Source organism: Lemur catta, chromosome X (genome assembly GCF_020740605.2).
Source record: "Lemur catta isolate mLemCat1 chromosome X, mLemCat1.pri, whole genome shotgun sequence".
In the NCBI taxonomy this organism is placed as follows: Eukaryota; Metazoa; Chordata; class Mammalia; order Primates; family Lemuridae; genus Lemur; species Lemur catta.
In genome coordinates this window covers 5,604,541-5,624,328 of record NC_059155.1, presented here as the reverse complement: position 1 = coordinate 5,624,328, position 19,788 = coordinate 5,604,541, and the positions used below count along the sequence as shown (strand labels likewise).

The 19,788-nt window shown below is 46.6% G+C and overlaps 1 protein-coding gene across 2 annotated transcripts in view; it reads right to left on the bottom strand.

Moving 5' to 3' along the window:
- NSDHL (NAD(P) dependent steroid dehydrogenase-like) overlaps nucleotides 1-19,594 on the bottom strand; it is a 29,216-nt gene extending 9,622 nt beyond the window's left edge. Inside the window, exons 1-4 of one of the 2 annotated variants that reach the window (XM_045538584.1) lie at nucleotides 19,497-19,594; nucleotides 9,896-10,010; nucleotides 6,241-6,399; nucleotides 943-1,089 (exon numbers count right to left, since the gene is read on the bottom strand). In XM_045538584.1, the coding sequence (XP_045394540.1) occupies nucleotides 943-1,089; nucleotides 6,241-6,399; nucleotides 9,896-9,967 (378 nt within the window). In that variant the 5' untranslated portion in view covers nucleotides 9,968-10,010; nucleotides 19,497-19,594. The remainder of the gene's footprint in view (nucleotides 1-942; nucleotides 1,090-6,240; nucleotides 6,400-9,895; nucleotides 10,011-19,496) is intronic. The other variant, XM_045538585.1, reaches the window with a different exon arrangement.
- Nucleotides 19,595-19,788: the final 194 nt, after the last annotated feature.

Here is a 19,788-nt window from a genome sequence, read left to right as displayed (position 1 = left end):
TAACATGCTTCTACTGGCTAAAAGTAAACAGTTTGTTTTTCTTTTAAGATATAAGCAAGGTCTGGAAAACAGTGTGGCAGTTCCTCAAAAGGTGGAACACAGCATTACTGTATGATCCAGCAATCCCCCTTCTGGGTATATCACCAAAAGAACTGGAAGCAGGAACTGGAACAGGTATCTGTAAACCATGTTCACAGCAGCATGGTTCACAACAGCCAGAAGGTAAAAACGACACAAATGTCCCTTGATATGTCATGGATAAGCAAAAGGTGGTCCATCCATACAACGGAAAGGACAGGAAGGAAATTTGGACACACACTACGACATTGATGAACCCTGAAACATTACACCCAGTGAAATAAGCCAGACATAAAAGGACAAATACTGTAGGATTCCACTTACATGGGGGGCCTCCAATGGTCAAATTCATAGAGGCAGAAAGTAGAATGTGGTTGCCAGGGGCTGGGGAGAAGGGGCACTGGGGAGTTGTTTAATGGGTACAGAGGTTCTGTTAGGGAAGAAGAAAAAATCCTGGAGGTGGAGGGCGGTGATGGTTGCAGGACACTGTGAACGCACTTGATGCCACTGAACTGTACACTTAAAAATGGTTAGGATGGTAAATTTTATGTGATCTATATTTTATCACAATAAAAAACTAAAAGCAAATCTCTAAATTCTGTAGCTCTTTAACCAAAGACTAACAGCCTTAGGGTCCTTAGATAGTCTATTTGTATACAGTTAGAATATAATTCAAACTGGCCTTGGCGAGCAGATCTTCACGATACCCAGCGACTTCTAGAGCTTCATTTCCAAGATCTTCACGACACTTTAAGAAGTAATCCTGGCTAGGCCCAGGAAGACTACAAGAAGAACCACGGCCTTCTGGCCCTGAGAAAGGGCCATCAGTGTTCCTGACAGCACTTACCCCAGCTTTCCCCTTACCTGAACCCCAGCCTCTTTGCAAGTTTCAATGACATTCTTGGTGCCAATGTAATTCACTCTATAAAAGAGTTCCTTGTTGTTACTGGCTGGTGGGGGTGATGCACAGTGGAAAACTGTGCTTACGCCTTTCAGAGCTGGGTACAGGTCCTGGAAAAGCAAACAAAGACAAAATAGTCACTGCTGCTCGGGCGGGTCAATAACCGTCTCACATTCTCACTGTCCAGCCTGGGGCTTGCGGGTTTCCTGTCCTTTTATAATTCTACAGTCAACATGCAAACACATTCTTATAAAAGATTCAACAATATAGAAGTGTATGGGATAGAAACCAAGTTGTCTCTTTAATCACCCCCCTCCCCATTAACCAGTCCCCGATCAAAAGGGGTCTGGGGCACGAGAAGCCTGTGCGATCCAGACAGCGGCAACACCGCTCTGGGTGTTTGGGGTACTTGGGGGTAAAACACCTGGGGAAGATGAGCACATAGACAGAAATTATGAATCCTATGAAAGCGCTCCACACCATTAAAGACAGTGTAAACAACCAATACACCAGGATATTCCTTCTTGGGAAACTAGACATGATACGGCAACCTGAAAGGGATCGTCCAATAGGTCTAACTTACTGCTAAAAGGAACCAGAGCTCCTGCGGGAAACGGCTGATTGCAGATCTGGGGCAGAAAATACACAGGATGAGCCAGGAATACCTTGTGGTACCCGAAAGTCAGGAAGCCAGCCCAGACTACCAAGGTCATATGAAAAGGACTCGAGGGCCAACCTGAAAAGGCTCCCACTGGTCAAAGAAGGACAAGACAGTTTGATTACCAGTAAGAATAAAAATTCTTTCTAAAACTGATAAAGGGAAAGAATCAAGCATTTAATCTGCATAAGGTACAAAGATTTGAGGCACTAAATGAAGAGGCAATGATAGCATGTCACCATTTTGCCAAACCTTAAGTAAACAGAATATGCTTCGTGGTGGTCACCAAAAGAAAGACAACTGTGAATTACGTGCTTAGATTCACTAACTAATATTTTGCCACAAAGTCCTCTCTCTACATACACAGAGACATGATTTTTTCTGAAACCATTTGAGAGGAAGTTGCAGACATTGTGCTGCTTTGTCTCTAACCTCTTCACCAGGCATCTCCTACATAACCACAAAACAATGACCACACTCAAGAAATTCAACAGATATGACATTCTTATCAAGTAATTAGTCTATATTCAAATATCCACAATTATCCCAACGATGTCTTTTATAGTCATTTTAATTTTTGGTTCCAAGACACAATCATGGATCACACACAATATCTAGCACTCATGTCTCTTCCATCTCTTTTAATCTGGAACAATTCCCCATCTTTTCTTTTTTGTCTTTTATAACTGCCATTTTTTTTCAAGGCTTCAGGTCGGTTATTTTATAGACTGTCCCTCAATTTGGATCAGTCTGTTTCCTCACTAGATTCAGGCTTAATAGTTTTGGCAAGAATACTGCACTGGGGGTTAGAAGGTATCCTTCTCAGGGCATAGCCCTAGGAGGCACACGTTTGTCCCACTGCTGGTGATGTTAAGTTGGATCACTTGGTGAAGGTGATGGCTGCCAGATTCTAGCCATCAAATAGATACCTTTCTCCCATTGTAATTAATAAGTAATCTGCAGGGTGATAATTCTACAGATTAATTTCAGCATTCATTGATGGTCCTTGCCTGGAACACTAATCAATGCACTAGTTTCAAAATGGTGACATTTTAATTATAGCATGGCTTTTACATTTATTAGCTGACATTCCTCTGTAAAGTATAGCTGCTGCTTCTTCTGACACCAATTTTTCTTTTCAGTATTTCCATGGCCCCACGTATTCTTTTATTCAATGCATTACAACCTATTATTATGATCCCTTTTGAGGCTCCAAATGTCCTAAATTTGACCAGTGGAGGATCTTCCCTTGGCTCCTGTGTTCTTTTGACATGTCCTCATTAATTTGGTCCTAAGAAAATGTTCCAGGCTCATTTTGTATTACCCTTGCCCCAGAGTCCTAGAATAGGCTATTTTCCCAAGGAGCCCTAGTTCCTTTAATGGGAAATGGTATGTAGAAACCAAAGTCTGGGCACTAGGCACGCTTATTACTATTGGGGTAGCAGCCCATGTTGCCCCAGTGGTAAAAACTGATCCAAATTCAGATCAAGTCTTTAGTCCAACAGAAATATAATAAAGCCACAGATATGACTTTAAATTTTGTAGTAACTACATGAAAAAGAAGAAACAGGTGAAATTATAATAACTTTGATATATTTTATTTAATATATCTAAAGTATCATTTCAACATATAATTAATATAAAATTATTAACGAAATATTTACATGCTTTTTTTCTGCACTCAGTCTTTGGAATCTGATGTAGGAGGGAGTGAGGCCAGACAAGTCGTGGGGGCACACCACTCGGGGCCTCGTGGGTGATTATACAGGCCCCTGCTGTTTGCTCTACACAGGACTGGACACGAAGGAGGCTTCTGTACAAGGAGCAGTATGGTCTGATTTATGTGTCAGAAGGGGCCCTCTAACATCTAGGTGAGAGGTGATGGTGGCTTGGACCTGAGTAGCAGCAATGGAAGGAGTGAGAAGTTGCTGGATTAGGGACCTATTTTGAGAGTGGAGTCAACAAGACTTGCTGGTGGATGGGATGGAGAGTATGGGAGAGAAAGGAATCAGGGATGAATCTAAGACTTTTGGCCAATGCAACTGGAAGGACAGAGTGAGTCGTTTATGGAGATGGAAAAGACTAGCAGGAGTAGGTTTGCTGCGGTGGGGGAAGGACTTGCGGTAGGAAACCAGGAGCTCAATTTGGGACATGGCAAGCTTGAAATGTCTGCGGGTATCCAAATAGGGCCGTCCAGTAGGCAGCTGGATATATATAAGGCCAAGGAGCAATGGTTGGAGATATGACACTGGGAGCTTGTCAGCCTCTAGACAGTGATTGATCCATGAGATACTCGAAGCCCATGGCCATGAAAAAGGCAAGAGGCAGCAGGCTCATGTGCTCCTCCCCAGCCCTGTTCAGCCACCCAGAGATGCACAGGGAAGAGAGAGGACCTGATTTAACCAGGGCTGGAGTCACAATGTGACATACAACGTGATGGGGACTTCTTTGTGTTACCTGGGCCAGGGTCTAGTCCCTACTGATCCCAGAAAACACCTGTCTAGGCATTGCTGTAGAGGTGTTTTGTAGCTGTGGTTGGCATGTACAATCAGCTGGTTTAAAATAAGGAGATTACCCTTGATAATCTGGATGGGCTGTATCCAATCAGTTGAAAGGCCTTAAGAGCAAAACTGAGGTTTCTGTAAGAAGAAGTTCTAGGACTGCAGTGTCCACTCCTGCTTGAGTTTCTGGTCTGCCCTACAAATTTCAGACTTGCCAAGCCCGCCTCCATAATCATGTTAACCAATTGCTTGAATTAAATCACAGTCTCTCTCTTGTTCTCTCTCTCTCCCTGTCTCTCTGCTCCCCCCTCTATATACTCCTCTACTGGCTGTTCCTCTAGAGAACCCTGAAGGATACATACAACAGAAGAGAAAGGGCAAGCGGTGACAACCATGCAAGAGAGCAAGTGGCCCCCAGAAGCAAAGGCAGTGAGGCACGAATGGGGCAACCGAGAGTAGGTGTGGCTGGGTGTCTGGGTGGGGCAGAGAACTGGCACAGCGCAGGCACTAGAGGCCGTGAGCTGGAAAGACAGGAGGTAGCGCTCAGAGTGGAATGCCTGCAATTAAGACGGAGGAGAGGACACATTTACTGGTGATGGCGAGGTGCAGGTCTAGGGAATGACAACGGAGGACAGGACAAGGTCATTGGGTGAGAGGCAGCCAGGGCTGAGAGGGGCGAGGGTGTAGGTAGGGTCATCTGTGTGAATGTTGTTGACGAGGCTGACATTGGCCAGGAGATGAAATCACTGAGGAACGAAGTGCAGTCAGTCACCCAGGAGGGGGAGCGTGTGGCTGTGGATGGTTAACACGAGGAAGGCTGCTGGGGTTTGTGCAGTCTGATGGTATCGCCTTCAATGCTGGACAGGGCTTAGGGCAGGGTGAGGGAGAACGGTCTGGGGGTAGCAATGACGAGCAAGGAAGATGTCTACGCCATCTCCAGCCCCACAGGTGTGAGCAGTGTGAGAAAGGAAACAGCTAGAGAAATAATGGCCTTAAAACTTGAACCACAAAAACAAGACCAAAAACTGTATGGCAAATGGCACCAAAGGCAAGAGTAAGAGCCCAGCGACAGGCTGAGGGAAACCATCTGCAATACGTGCAAACATGCAAAATGCTGGCATTCCAAATAGGTCAACAAGGAAAACAAGGTACCCCAAAGACAAATGGGCAAAGGACGCACACAAGCATGTCACACAGGAGGAAACCTGAATACCAACCAGGAAAGGGCACAGTGGCCAGTCACCTGGTCAGGGAGGACACATGACTCCGATCATCACTGAGGTACCATTTCATACTCTTCAGAATGGCAACACCAAAAAGTCTAATTATGCCCAGCGTTGGCAAGGATGGGGAGCCATGTGTATTCTACCACACTGCTCATGAGAATGTAAAACTCACACGGTGGCTTCGTCCAGCTGTCTGGCAAAAGCTAATAAGATTCAAAATACTAACACCCTTGCAATATGGATGAAGCTTGAAAACATTAGGTTGAGTAAAAGAAGCCAGTCACAGAAGTCCAATCCACAGAGATAGAAAGCAGATCACTGGTTGCCAGGGGCTGGGAAGGGAGGAGAAGGAATGGGGACCCAAGGAGGGCAGGATTTCCTTCTGGGGGGGATGAAAATGTTCTGGAATTAGATAATGGGAGATTATTGCCCAACTTTATGGGTACAGTAGTAAAAACCACTGAATTACATACTTTAACTTGTGAAATTTATGGTATATGAATTATATCTTAATAAAAACACTCTGTGGCCCAGCACTTGCTCTTTTGGGTGTCTACCCTGGAGCAGTAGTCGGAACACTACAGCCTTTTTCGTAAAGTTTGATTGGCACATGGCCATGCACATTCTTTATGCGTTGACCATGGCTGCTTTCACGCTACCACGGCAGAACTGGGAGTTGCAACAGAGACAACAGTTAGTCATTCTGAGCAGTAAGAACGTGGTGTGTGCTAAATTCTGTCCTGTAACTTTCACATTTTTCAAAACAAAACAATTTTTTCGAAGAACAAACATATTGGCTGGCCTCTGAGCACAGGAAGTGCCATGTTTTCCCTCTGGGTACCTGTGTGAAATCAGCAAGGCTGCCTGGTCCATTACCTGTTGGCTGCAGAGGTCACCCAGAAAGAACTGCACCTGGGGATTATCAAACCCTTGCCGGATATCGAATACATTGACAGCATAGCCTCTTGCCAGCAACTGCTCCACCATGTGCTGCCCCAGGAATCCAGAGCCTCCGATCACTGTGCACTTCTTAGCCTGTGGAAACAGGGAGGGTGCAGAGGACCAGAAGTTATAAGGAGCCCACTTACACATGCCGAGCCACTGCAATGGCAGATACATTTGTTTGTTTTGCTCGCAACTCTTCCGGAGCCAAGCTGGAAGCTTTATGTAATTCTGCTCTTCTATCACTAATGCAGCCTCCTCTCCTGGGATCAGTACGGAGGGAAGAGAGAACAGATGATACTGAGATAGACTTTGCTTGGATTTGATGACAAGAACCATGTTTTGTAGTGAAAGAAAATTAAACCACTGATGATCAAAACTGGACAATCGGAAAAAACAAACAAACAAAAAACCCAAAAGTGATACCTTCTTGGTCCCAATATTTAATCACTGGGCACTTCTCTGAGGCCAAAAAAGAAAAAAGGGGGAAAAAAACCAGCCATTTGATAGTTTCCACTTAAAACATCAAGTGACTATCAAATGCTTGCAGGACAAAGTCGGTCCCTTTTCCTCCCTGACCACAAAGGGGCTGTGGTCACCCAATCCCTTCTCGCCTCAGCCTAGCGATCTAAGACTGTCTTGATGGGGTCACCCAGCAGGGCTGTAGCAAGGATGGGTGAGCTGCTCCTCACGGGGCCTGGGCTCTGCTTTCCTTCCTCTGAACTTCCAGGAAGTTGAAGAACCAGAGGAGAGCTATGGCGTTTACACTTCAGCCTCCCCAGTGTGCACAGTTTCTTGAGTAATTCCCACACTGGTACCTGGGATAGCGGAAAGCCAGAGTACCACACACAGGCGCTTAAATATTCTGAGTCTAGCACATCAGTGCAAAATTGTGGCTGCTGCATGCTGAATAGGCTGGCTACAAATGTCCCCAAAGGATATCCCTCCTCCCTAGGGTCTTTCTAAAACTGCATCTGGGCTTCCTTAAGATGACAAACCCTCATTTTCTGTAGCTCATGTACAGTGAATCTAAGTTGGGTATGTAGAAACTAATTATTTTAAAGAAATTATGTTCCTGATTAGAAAACAGACCTCCCTACTTATTCCTTAAACACTGACACAATTGAGCTGGGCAAGAGACTCAGGGATGCCAGCGCCAGACACCTCCTACAGCTCTGAAATGGCCCTTGTGCTAGATTCTAGCAGGCCCGTCTGGAGACAGCGCTGTAACCTTGGCATCACTTGTTCACACGTAATCCACTGACACAGTTGGCCTTGGCATTCTGCCACCCCAAACTAACTTTCCATCCTTTTCTATGCTTCATTCTGGTTATTCCTATATACGTGTAATCACACCATGGTAAATAATTAGCACCTTGACTGAAATTGATAATATTTCCTCAGGTCATAGCCAAGTTAAATACAAAACTGCCATCAATCCCCTTTCTGGCAACCCCTCCCTTCTCCCCTCATCCCCAGTCACCTGCACAGGCAACCTACAGTTATTTAGATTAACTCCAAGCTTCCCCATTTCCCAACCTGCGTTTTCTTGGCTTACTAAAAGTTTGTAGAAGAGGGTCAGAATGAGACACGTTTGACAGCATCCTGAAGGATTTCAGCTTGCCTCATTTATATTATCTGGCACCTCTAGTTACAGGTGTTTAGTTTAATTTTTTCAAAAAATAAATAACCTTGCTATTATTTCTAATGCAATTCCATTTCACGATTTTAAATGTGACTTATCAGTATTCTACACTTGGGCAGGGTGCCATGGATTCTTTTATTATACTGAAATACTGCACCAACACTGCTTGGGATGAGCGGGCCAACAGCAGTTCCATAGCAAGCTTTGTAGTGACGGGAATTAAACTAGCCTTTACCCCTGAGAAGTCTATGTGTGATGGGCTGATGTCTTTATTTTTTATTTTTTTTTTATGTTTTTGAGACAGAGTCTCACTCTGTTGCCCGGGCTAGAGTGCCGTGGCATCAGCCTAGCTCACTCAAACTCCTGGGCTCAAGCAATCCTCCTGCCTCAGCCTCCCGAGTAGCTGGGACTACAGGCTTGAGCCACCATGCCTGGCTAATTTTTTCCATATATATTTTTAGTTGTCCAGCTAAATTCTTTCTATTTTTTTTTTTTTTTAGTAGAGATGGGGTCTCACCCTTGCTCAGGCTGGTCTCGAACTCCTGAGCTCAAACTATCCACCTGCCTCGGCCTCCCAGAGTACTAGGATTACAGGCGTGAGCCACCGCGCCCGGCCTGGCCAGGGTGATGTCTTTAATCACATCTATAATGCTATGCGGTTAGAGGAGATCATGTGAAACATCCATTTAACTTTTCATGGCCACAGTGGATGAGAAAGAGTACGTGCTAACAATTCAGAATAAAATTCCAGACTAGAAACAGGGAGAGGGACTCAAAAACAGGTTACTGAGGGGAGTTATAAAATCAATGTCTTGGAGATAGTGTTAAGAATAGGAAAGAGCCATCTATACAAACTAATTTAATTGCAATATAATCTTGACATAAGAGAATGGTCTAGGCCATTGTGTTTTTCCCAACCTTTCTTGTTTTGCTTTGTCATTAACACTGGGACTTTTTTCAGAGAGATCTTATGCAGAATATATAAGTTAAGACAAAAGTATTCTTTTTATTTTAGTAGTTTAAATTTAGAACTTTTACTTCCTATAAAGTCAATCAATTAGAAAAAAAGAAGATATTTTGAAGAACACAAAAATTTGACACTAGATGACAATGGCAGTTTGCAGTAATCATTGGAACCTAGACTTTTTTTTTTCTGGCTGCTAAGTAGCAATAAAATCCTAATTTACCCACATAAGGGACTGCGGATGGCAAGTGGCTCCAACCACAGATGCCCAGAGGCCTTTGCTCTGAGCTCTACACCAAAACCAGTGTGATCTGGTGGCCCAGAAGAACATCTTGGGCTTGGGAATCTTTAATTTATTAACATTTGGCATAAATACATTTCACCTTGGTGTGATTACTTTCTTGAAGTATAACATTCATTAAGAATGAATCAAACCAAGCCTTTGCAGAACTATATGAAGACTTTCCAGGAGGCCTGACAATGACTGGGCTCAACAATTCCTTCGAGTCTTTTCTGAGACTTGTGATGCTAGAACTTAGGAGGCCTGTTGCTGCCCTCTGGCAAAGCTTCTGCCCTTCTACCAGGAAGCCCAGTCTGGCCTACTGGAGGCCTCATGAAGGTAAACTGAGGTGTCCAGCTGACAGCCAACAGTTACTACCAGATGTGTGAGTGCAGCTACAGGCATGAGCCCAGGGGAGACCAGCCCAGGACGTCCCCAGCTGGGCCAACCCCAAACCACAGAGTTGTGAGCTCTGAAACCACTGCATTCTGATGTTTGTTACACAGCAATAAGTGACTGATAAATGTTAAATAAAGCTATATATTAATATCTTATATAAAAATACCCTACATTGATTGATTCAATAAATGTACAAATATAACTTTTGACTCACAGGTAAATATCAACAGCTTGCTGCTATGCATGTGTCAACTTTCCCCTTATCTGACTTTGATTAACCTTTCCCCATGTCAGTACTCACTTTGGGAAGGTCCTCGGTTAAATGTGTCTGCGCGTCCTGGCCTCTCATTGGCTCACCAACTGCTTGTTTCATTTCGAGGCAGAATGCAGTTCCGTTTGCAATCAAGTCTTCTTTTCTTAAAGATATATTTAGAGATAGACGTTAATGTTGCATAAGCCAAAATAGCTTTAGCTGTTAGTGTTCTGAGTGGATGCCATCCTCCCATTGAGTTTTCACAAATAGCTGAGCCATGGCTATCGCTGTGCAAGGGAGCGTGCAGCTAACATTCCTGTGACGTCTGCTGTTCTCTTAGAGATGGGCATCAGTGGGCCCACAACTCACCATACACTTGGATAGAGGCAGAATGGGAAGCCGGTTAAACCATGTCATCTTTTGCAGTATAGCTTTTTCCACGGCACTCACATGCTTCGATTATCCTTAAGTTCTCTCGTGGTGCACATTAGACTGTGGCAGCGCACAGGCCTGGGGAGTCCTGGTTCCAGTCCTGGCCCTACTGTGAACTGTGTGAATCTGCTCCAGTCACCTCTCTCGGCTGCAGCACAGTTTCCCCATCAATGAGATGAGCTCATGCACGCATCCCCAGGATGTCAGGGCATAGGATGCTGGGGCAGGGGGTGGCCAGAGTGTAATGGGAGATGGGGCTTTCCTGCCTGGAGAAGTTAAAGCCACCCTGACTATGTGTGGAAGAACCGAGTGTCTGGGGCCACCAGAACCCTTGGGAAGTGGTCAGAGTATGATGGGGACACAGCAGTTCACAACCAGGAGGCAGTAGTGACAAAGTTTGACAATGCTACCAAACAGAGGAGTCCGGCTTTAGTGAGAGCCCCTAGGACGTGCTCCTCCCTTCAGCCATCTGCACTGCAGAACTGCGGACACAAAGACGCCATTTGATTAGGACGCATTTGGCCTTGCACCTATGTTTTCTTGGTAGTGGCCAATTTACTTAGTTACAGATCCCCTGACACGTGGAGATGACAAAAGCCATGACGAGAAAAGAGTGTAACTTTGCTCGTGAAAGGCTAGATTCTGAGAACACTTCAGTGAGGAGGCAGCAAGTGGCAAGCAGCACCATGACTGCTCCAGTCTCATCCCACATCTCTAGTTCTAGACCCCTCACCACCTCTGACAAATGGACACGATCATGTGTCCCTGTAGGGTGCTGATTCTGTGGGCGTGTTGAAGGCCAAAATAGCCTTGAAATGGATGTTTGGACCTTCAATATCTGATGGGGCCATTTGGGGGAGCATTTTTCTGAACTCATAATGAAAGTTATTAGGACAATATATTTTAAAACTTGACTTTTTGGGGCCCTTTTTAGAATGCACACAACAAATAAGCAAAGTTAACCTGTAGTTCTGTGCTTGTCCCATCCCTCCCTTTTCCCCACAGTCCCCTTCACGTTGACAGGGGCCCTGTCATCTGCTCACCCTACACAGATGTGGCTGAGGTTTGGTTCACTTGGCCCAATGTGTACCAGGACCAAAGTCTTTGGAGAACAAGGGTTTTGACTCCTCGCTCACTGCTGTATCTTGGGTGCGAAGCACACAGTGGGCACTCACACATCTGCTGGCCTCATGACTACTGTGGTGCTTCAGTGGGGCAAGTGGCTTTGTTATTTATTTGTCTGGTGGTGCTACAATCACGAACATCCACTGCTAGCATCTTACTCAATTTCCCCAGGTACTCAGACACATGAGCAAATGAGAAGGCAGACGGCACCCACGGGGCCAAGGAGCTCCCTCGCATTTGGCCTCTGACCCCTCTAAGTCCTTAATGCCCTCCTGGGGCAATGACAGGATTCCAGGAGGGGCTTGCCAGGCTGACTGGGAGCCTCTGCTCACCCTCATCACCTGCCAAAAACGCCAATCACACCACTCTTCAGTGCAGTTGGCAATAAATTAGTGAACCCAGAGCCTACTGCCTGGGTTCAAGTCCCAGCTCTTGTCCTTACCAGCAGTGGGGCGTCGGGGGAGCTATTGAAAAGAACTGAGCCCGCGGCTCCTCATCTGTAAAATGAATGGCCTCATAAGGTCATGATGAGGATTAAATAAAGTTAAAGGAGAAAAGGTGCACAAAGCCCTCAGCACAGCGCCAAGCACCTGTTAACACCTCATTAAAGGCAGCTGATTTTATTATCATCGTAAACGTTACTTCCTCTGCAGGAGTCGCCCTTTCCATGCCTCCTCTGTGGCCCTCTTTGGAATCCCTCTGCCACTTCAGACCTCTCCTGCCTCCTGCCGTACCTGCTGCCATGCCCTGTAAGCTGGGGCAGGCAGGGGCTGTCCTGTCTGCCCTGGAAATGCTGCCCGGTCCTGCCTAAAGGCTAACTCCTGGACTTCTCGCAACAACCAGATGCTGGCTAATGAAGATGTTAATACAACCAAGGATTTGTTTTGTAAAGGGTACACTCAGCAGTAGTTCAGGGCAGGGTGTAAAGAGGAAATAAGACAGAGGGAAACTCACAAGCCAACTATTCCCCTTTCCCCCTCATTTGGGGAATAGCATAGCGACTGGCCCCAAACACTTCACTCAGCTCTTCTAAATAAACATTGGAGCTGAAGGACAGATTTAAGCACCTCCACAATCTCAGGGTTTGCATGAGAAGTAGGAAAAGAAATGGACCAGTGGAGGGGCTGTTCATGGTGTCTGAGGATGACAAAAATCCTTCTGAGGCCCTTTAATGATAGAAGGAAAATAAGTGGCTTTTTTGCTTAAGATCTCTGTGGCAGTCACAGGGTGGGAACGCTCTTGGCACCATGGTGGCTAGGCTGGTCCATAGGTTAACACTCAGGACACCAGAGCACTTGTTTCAAAAGAATCAGGTGACAAGAGTAATCTCTAGTGAATGGACCCCTCTGCACAGGGATGGCCCTCGGGAGGGGGTCAGGAGTGCTCTCTGCCAATGAAGGGGCACAGGGCTCTAAAGAAACACCACGGCCTCCACCTTGACATGTGAAGAAAGTTTTGGACTGTTGTAGTCAGGTGAATGGTGGTCCCCCAAAAGATCTGTCCACGGCCTAATCCCTGGAACCTGTGAATATGCCCTTATATGTAAAAAGAGTCTCTGCAGATATAATGAAGTTAAGGATCTCAAAATGGGGACATTATCTTGGTGGGCTCTAAATCCAACGACAAGTGTTCTTATAAGAGACATATAGAGGAGAGATACAGGGAGAAGAGGAGGAGGCCATGTTAAGTCAAAGGCAGAGATTGGAATGATGCAGCCACAAGCCAAGGAACATCTGGAGCCACCAGAAGCTACGAGAGGCAGGAAGGATCCTCCTCTAGGGCCTCTGGAGGGAATGTGGCCCTGCTAAAACCTCGATCTCAGACTTCTAGACTCCAGAACTGTGAGAGAATGAATTTTTGTTGTTTTAAGTAACCCAGTTTGTGGTCAATTGCTACAGTAGACCCAGGACACTCATAGAAGTATTGTTTATAGCTCTGAAATCCACATAGCACAGCTGCCAATCCCATAGGTCCCCGTACTACTAGCAAAAGCAAGAAGCTTCAGTGTCTATACCGCTCCTTGATTGCTACAGGAGGATGCCAGAGGTGAAAGAAGAAACACGTCCTGCCCTGATGGGACTGTAATGTTCAAACAATGATCACACAATTCTTAGCAAACCAGCCTATTGTCAAAACAAAACCTACTTTTCCTCAAATTATACACCAATTCTTTTAAAGTTTGTAAATATTATAAGTCAGATAAGAATTTTGGTGACAGCCTAGCTGTCTCTAGGGAGTGGGGTATCCAGGACTAGCCTAGAGAATAAGCCACATTCCACTGGCAACCCTCTTCCCCTGCCTGCCCACCTACATCAAACGTGTGATATACACTCAGGTTAAAATGATCAAGAATAGCTCTGATTGAACAGACATTTCTCTGAAGAAGATCTACTTTACAGAAGGCCAAGAAGCATATGAAAAGATGCTCAATATCACTAATCATTAGGGAAATGCAAATCAAAACCACAATATCACCTCATGCACATTATTAGGATGGCTAGCATCAAAAGCCAGAAAACGGAAAGTGACGAGAGCTGGAGGGGATGTGGGGAAATTAGAACCCTCGCATACTGTTGATAGGAATATAAAATGGCACAGCTGCCATGGAAAACACTATGGCAGTTCCTCAGAAATTAAAACAGATTACCAGATGATCTAGCAATTTCCATTCTGGGTACACATCCCCAAAAACTGAAAGCAGGAACTTGAACAGATTGTTGTACATCCACGTTCATACAGCATTATTCATGAAAGGTGGTCTTACTAACAGCCTACGTACAAAGGATAATAAAGTACCAAACAGAAAGTAAGAGAAATAAACTCACAACACAACTACCCTTTGTTTAATTAAAACACTGTGGCCTAACTTGTTATGTCTGAGTTCTTTCTCAGCCTTGAAAAAGTTCCTGGGCGGATGGCAGGAGTGCGAGCTTCCCCTGCTTCCTCAAGGAGAGACGGCACCGGCACCAGATGCCTCCCGCTATCAAGAAGAAAGAAACTAATGTCTGCTACTAATCTGCTACATGAGAGACAGAAAAGGCCAACACAGCAGCTTCATAGCCACTTTTGTTATCAGTCCCCTGAGGCAGAGAAAAAAGCCATTTCTACCCTTTAAAAGGACCAAGCAGTTTTCCTCATGGCCCGACACTTTCTTCCTCCCTCTGTGTGTTGTGGGCACACTCTCACTCTCTCTCTTCCCTGCCTTTCTTTCTCAGGAAAATAAATAAACTTTTACTTTTGGATATCCTAGTCATTGTCTGAGAATTCTTTCTCCCCCGCATACAGACTTCACGGCCTAACCATTCGCTATAGCCAAAAGGTGAAAGCAACCCAAGTGTCCATTGATAGAGGACTATTATTCAACCATAGAAAGCAATGAAGTTCTGAGACAGGCTACAACATCGATGGACCTTGAGGACATTATGCTCAGTGAAATAAGCCAGCCACAAAAGGACAAATACTGTAGGATTCCACTTATGTAAGTGACCTAGAGTTGTCAAACTCCTAGTGACAGAAAGTAGAATGGTGGTTGCCAGGGGTTGGGGGAAGGTGGAATGGGGAGTGACTGCTAATGAGGACAGAGTTTCAGTTTCATAGGATGAAAAGAGGTTTGGAGCTGGATGGTGGTGATGGTCATACAACATGGGAATGTACTCAATGACACCAAACTGTGCACCTAAAAATGGTCACTATGGTACATTTTGTTATGTTTACTTTACCACACACACACACAGAAGAATAGCTTGAATTATTGAAAATAAGACCCCAAAGAGCACTGTTCTAGGGGCTGGTGGATTGTGAGGGCTCACAGAGCAGAAGCCTCAGGTCATTTTCCTTCAAGATGTTAGGTCTTTGAATCAATTAGAAACCAATGTGTGCATCTACTATATACATTGAGACAAAGTCTTACGCTAAGAAGCATTTAGGAAAAGAGACCCATCTTGTACTGGCGAAGCTGCCGGTAGGATCTGATGAAAAGAGACTCCTGGAGACAAAAGGAAGAGACAGTCTGTCTGTTTCAAACCAGACAGAGAGATGAGAATGTCTCCTCCTCCTAAAAAGTGTTAGCATGGTCTCTTTGTAAAGGGGAAAGGTCATGAGAGCCCTGCCTTCCACGGAGTCCAGTGTAGGAAGCTGGAATGTGGCCACTGAAAGCTTGTCACTTCAGTCCGCAGGCAGACAGCACGCTCCTCCCAAACTCCTCAATCAGTAGAGTGTGGCTATCCAAGGGAAGCCAAGGAGCATTTCTCAGACCTTTCTTTGCAATCCTGATATGGGGAACGGAGCCTGGGATTGTAAAAGAGGATTCCCCTGTCTCTTGTCACCTTGTGCCTTGTGCTCAGCCCCCCTGCAAGCCTGGCCCTGGTGATCTAATGGAAAGAGAAGAGTTCACCTGAGGCCAGCACATGCCTTCATTATGGATACATTTCTTTGAAAAAATTATGTAAAGCAGGAGTTCTGTGAGAGCAAAAGCAATGCCTACCTTTCAGAACTCAAACATATGATATGGGGAAGAAAATACAGGGGTTAGGACCAGTGAGGACGATGGGTAGGGGGGTCATTTCTCTTTAGAGCTCTCAGTTTAGCCCTTACTACGCTGGGGCAATCCAGCTCAACCTCACCCTCCCATAGACCTGCGGTGTCTGCATGTTTCTGTCAGTCGTTTGTCTCTTTGGTAGTCTATTTTTGGACACAGTAGGCCCCTAGCTTGGATTTTGTGGAGGACCACTCAGAAACTCAACAGCATGCCTGGGACCCTGACTCGTGCTGCTCCCTCTGCCTGGAATACCTTCCCTCTCCCCTGCATGGTGAGTCTCTCCTCATCCTGCAAGGCCTAGCTCAGCCGCTCCCTGTGAAACCTCCTCCCCCTCCCTGGGAGAGGCGAGCTGCTTCCCTGTTTATGCTCTGGTCCTAACATTTAGCGCACCGCATTAGACTTTTTTTCATGCCTGTCTTGACCCAGTGGGCTGTGAGCCCCTGGAGGCCCAGCAGAGAGCCTGGAATGGAGTATGGTTTGAGTGACTATTGGTGAATTGTGTCACTGCTGCTGGTGAAGAGGCCTCATCTGTAAAACAGTAATCCTTCCTGCCTACCTCAGAGCTGGTGTGAGACTCAAACAAGCCCCCGGGTTTAAAAGGGGAGCTGAAACGTATAAAAAGAACCCCCTAGGTGTCACCTCATTCATTCATTCCCAAGTCACCACATGCTGGCCACTGCCAGGCACAAGCTGACTGAGACACAGTGTCAACCTTCAAGGAGCCCACCATTTAGCGTAGGAGACAGGGAGTGACCAAAGAATCACAGAAGTCCATTTGCGCTCCAATGCTGGGCACCTGCCCCAAGGTGGCCGTCTCTAAGCCGAGTTCTAAAGGCCCAAGAAGAGTGAGTCTAACAGAGGGCGAAGGTGTCCTGAAAGACTCCATGGCCACGGTGGGAAGGACGTTATGCCACACAGCCAGTGTGTTCTGGCAACTGTGACGAGTTGTGTAACAGCAAGTGTGAAGCCAGATTGGGAGCAAAGCTGAGAACATGCAGAGGCTGTGTGCCATGCTAACGCATGCTCTGGGGGAAGATGGGGGAGCCCCTGGAAGTTGTAGACAGTGGTGTGTTGTGACCAGAAATATCACTCTGGCTGCAGTGTGGGGAAGAGATTTGGGGCAGGCCTCAGGCTCCAGGCATGCCAAGCACGGGGAATGACAAGAGCAAATCAGAGAAAAGAACTACAGTTGACCCTTGAACAATGCTGGGGTTACGGGGCATTGATCCTCCGCACAGTTGAAAATCCATGTATTTTGACTTTTGACTCCCCTGAAACTTAATTACCAATAGGCTACTGTTGACCAAAAGTCTCACCAATAATGTAAACAGTCGATTAATACATGTTTTGTATATGTATTATATATCATATTCTTACAATAAAGTAAGCTAAAGAAAAGAAAATGTTATTAAGAAAGTCACAAGGAAGAGAAACTATATTTACTACTCATTAAGTGGAAGTGGACCTCATAAAGGTTTTCGTCCTTGTCATCTTCACACTGAGTGGGCTGAGGAGGAGGAGGAAGAGGAGGGGTTGGTCTTGCTGTCTCAGGGGTGGCAAAGGCAGAAGAAAATCTACATATAAGTGGACCTGTGCAGTTCAAACCCGTGTCGCTCAAGGTCAACTGTAATAGTGCCTGAAGCCCTGCTCACCATCAGGCCCTTTTACATGTGAGTACACGATCCCATTATGATCCCAAAGCATCCAGTCAGGTAGACAGTTCTGGTCTCAGTCAACAGATGAGAAACTGAGGGCCAGAGAAGTCAAGTGACTTGCCAAAGTCACACAGCCTGGGTGGAACTTGTGTTTGTTCCTTGTACTCTGAGAGTAGACCAAATGACTGGGAAACAGGGTGTGGAGGGACAGGAAGCTAGAAGGGCCAGCATGGGCAAACCTGGGCAGGAGGCTCCCCCGCCAGGCTGTGGTGCCTGGACTTTACCTCATGGTCATGGGAAGCGTCCAAAGGCTTAGGAGCAGGGAGCTGATCTGACTAGAGTTGATCGCTGGGAAGAACAGCCTGGTGGAGGAGGGGGGCCTAGTTAGGTGAGAGGCAGGAAACCAGGACTACTCAGCAGTCATTGGACCAAGATTTACTGAGCACCAAATATGTGCCTCTCTCTGTCCCAGGTCCTGGAGCACCAGTAGTGAACAAAACAAAGATGCCTGTCCTCATAGAGCCTGTCTTCTAGTGCAGGGGCAACAAAGAACAAAACAAATAAACAAAATATACAGTAGGTTAGAAAGTGGTAAGTACTAAGGAAAAAAAGTAGAGCAAGGTGAGGAGCTTGGGTGTACTAGAGGCTTGCAGTACTTAAATATGGTGCTTAGGGTGGCCTTGCTGAGGTGACAGCCAAGCAAAGATCTGGAGGAGGGAAAGATACAGGCCAGCAGGCAAAGGGGACAGTGAAGGCAGAAGTTCAAGGCAGAAGTGTGCCCGGCACACGAGGCCCAACAGCAGAGCCAGTGTCCTGGGGCTGGAGGGAGCCAGAGGAGAGGAGGAGAAGAGCAGGCATTGCAAGATGTGAGGGGACATGTCCTGCCAGGCTTTGCAGACCATGGTGAGAACTCTGGCTTGTACTACTTGGGAGACTGATGATGAAGGCCTAAATCAGGAGAGGAGCATCAGAGGTAGAAGAGAGAAAAGAAACAGCACTTCAGGGTCAGAACTAATAGGACTTGGAGGCTGGATACGGGGGAGAGCACAGGGAAAGAAGGAGTCAAATATGACCCAACTGTTTGAACCTGGTTCAATGTTCAAAAGGAATGAGGGCAAAGGGCAGAAGTTCCATTTAAGAGGTGCTAACAAGCCTCAGCCCTTTCTCAGCCTGAGAAACTTGTGCTTTGCCCTCTGCCCCTCTGAGTTACTGCCCTAATGCCCAGAGGGGAAGCAAGTGAAGGTCAAAAGCCACAGAGCTGGCTAGGGCAGACTCTGGACCTCCACTTCTGCAGCTCCAGCTCAGTCCACAGCCTTGCACACGTGCTCCCTTTTAATTCTCCAAGCACACCTCTCACTTCCAAAACTCCTGCAACTTTGCTCATGACAGCCTGTCGGCTTGGAATGCTCCTCCCTACCTGCCTTGAGCGTTTGGGTGTCAAAGAGTATACTCTGATGACCTCTCCTAGCCCCTCATGCTCACTCATGTGCCTTCACTCCTTTCAAAGTCCGTTCCAAGGCCACCAGCTCACCGTCCTGGTCTGCTTTTAGCCAAGTGAGACTAAAGTGATCCTCTCTTGGAACCTGGTCTGGGGTCTATTCATCTGGCCTAGGCTGGGGGTGCTCTGGAAGGAATACCCTCAAAGAAAGAGCCTCAGCTGGATTCCTTTTTTAAGTCCCACCCATCCAACCTGTGCGACGACACTTAGCATGCCCCTTCCCCTCTCCGGGTCTCAGTTGCTCCGTGAGTACAGTCCCCAGGATGCACTCTGTCCGTAACTCAGTCTTAAAAGCACAGCAGAAAGGACCCGACCCCGGCCACCCCACCTAGCCCCTCATCCACCCATCCTGCCCTGTCGCCGACACAAGGCGGCCTCCAAGGGCAAGGACACGACTCTTACCCGTCTGTAGGTTCCCCCCTTAGCCGGGCTCAGCTCGCACACAGCCTGCACCCACCTCCAGCTGCGGACCTCCACGCCTTTCTCCCCGCCCGCATGAGCCGAGAATCGGCCGAGTTTCCTCAACCAAGAGGATTGGCCCGGCTCGGCGCGGGCTCAGCCAATCGGCGCTCGTGGCGTGATCTTACCCAATGAGGCCTGCCTTGGTCGCCAGCTTAGCGCCTCCGGCCCTGGGTCTGGGCTTTGCTAGGTTAACCCCGCCTACTCCGACCCCACGCCAATGGGGAGCGGCGGC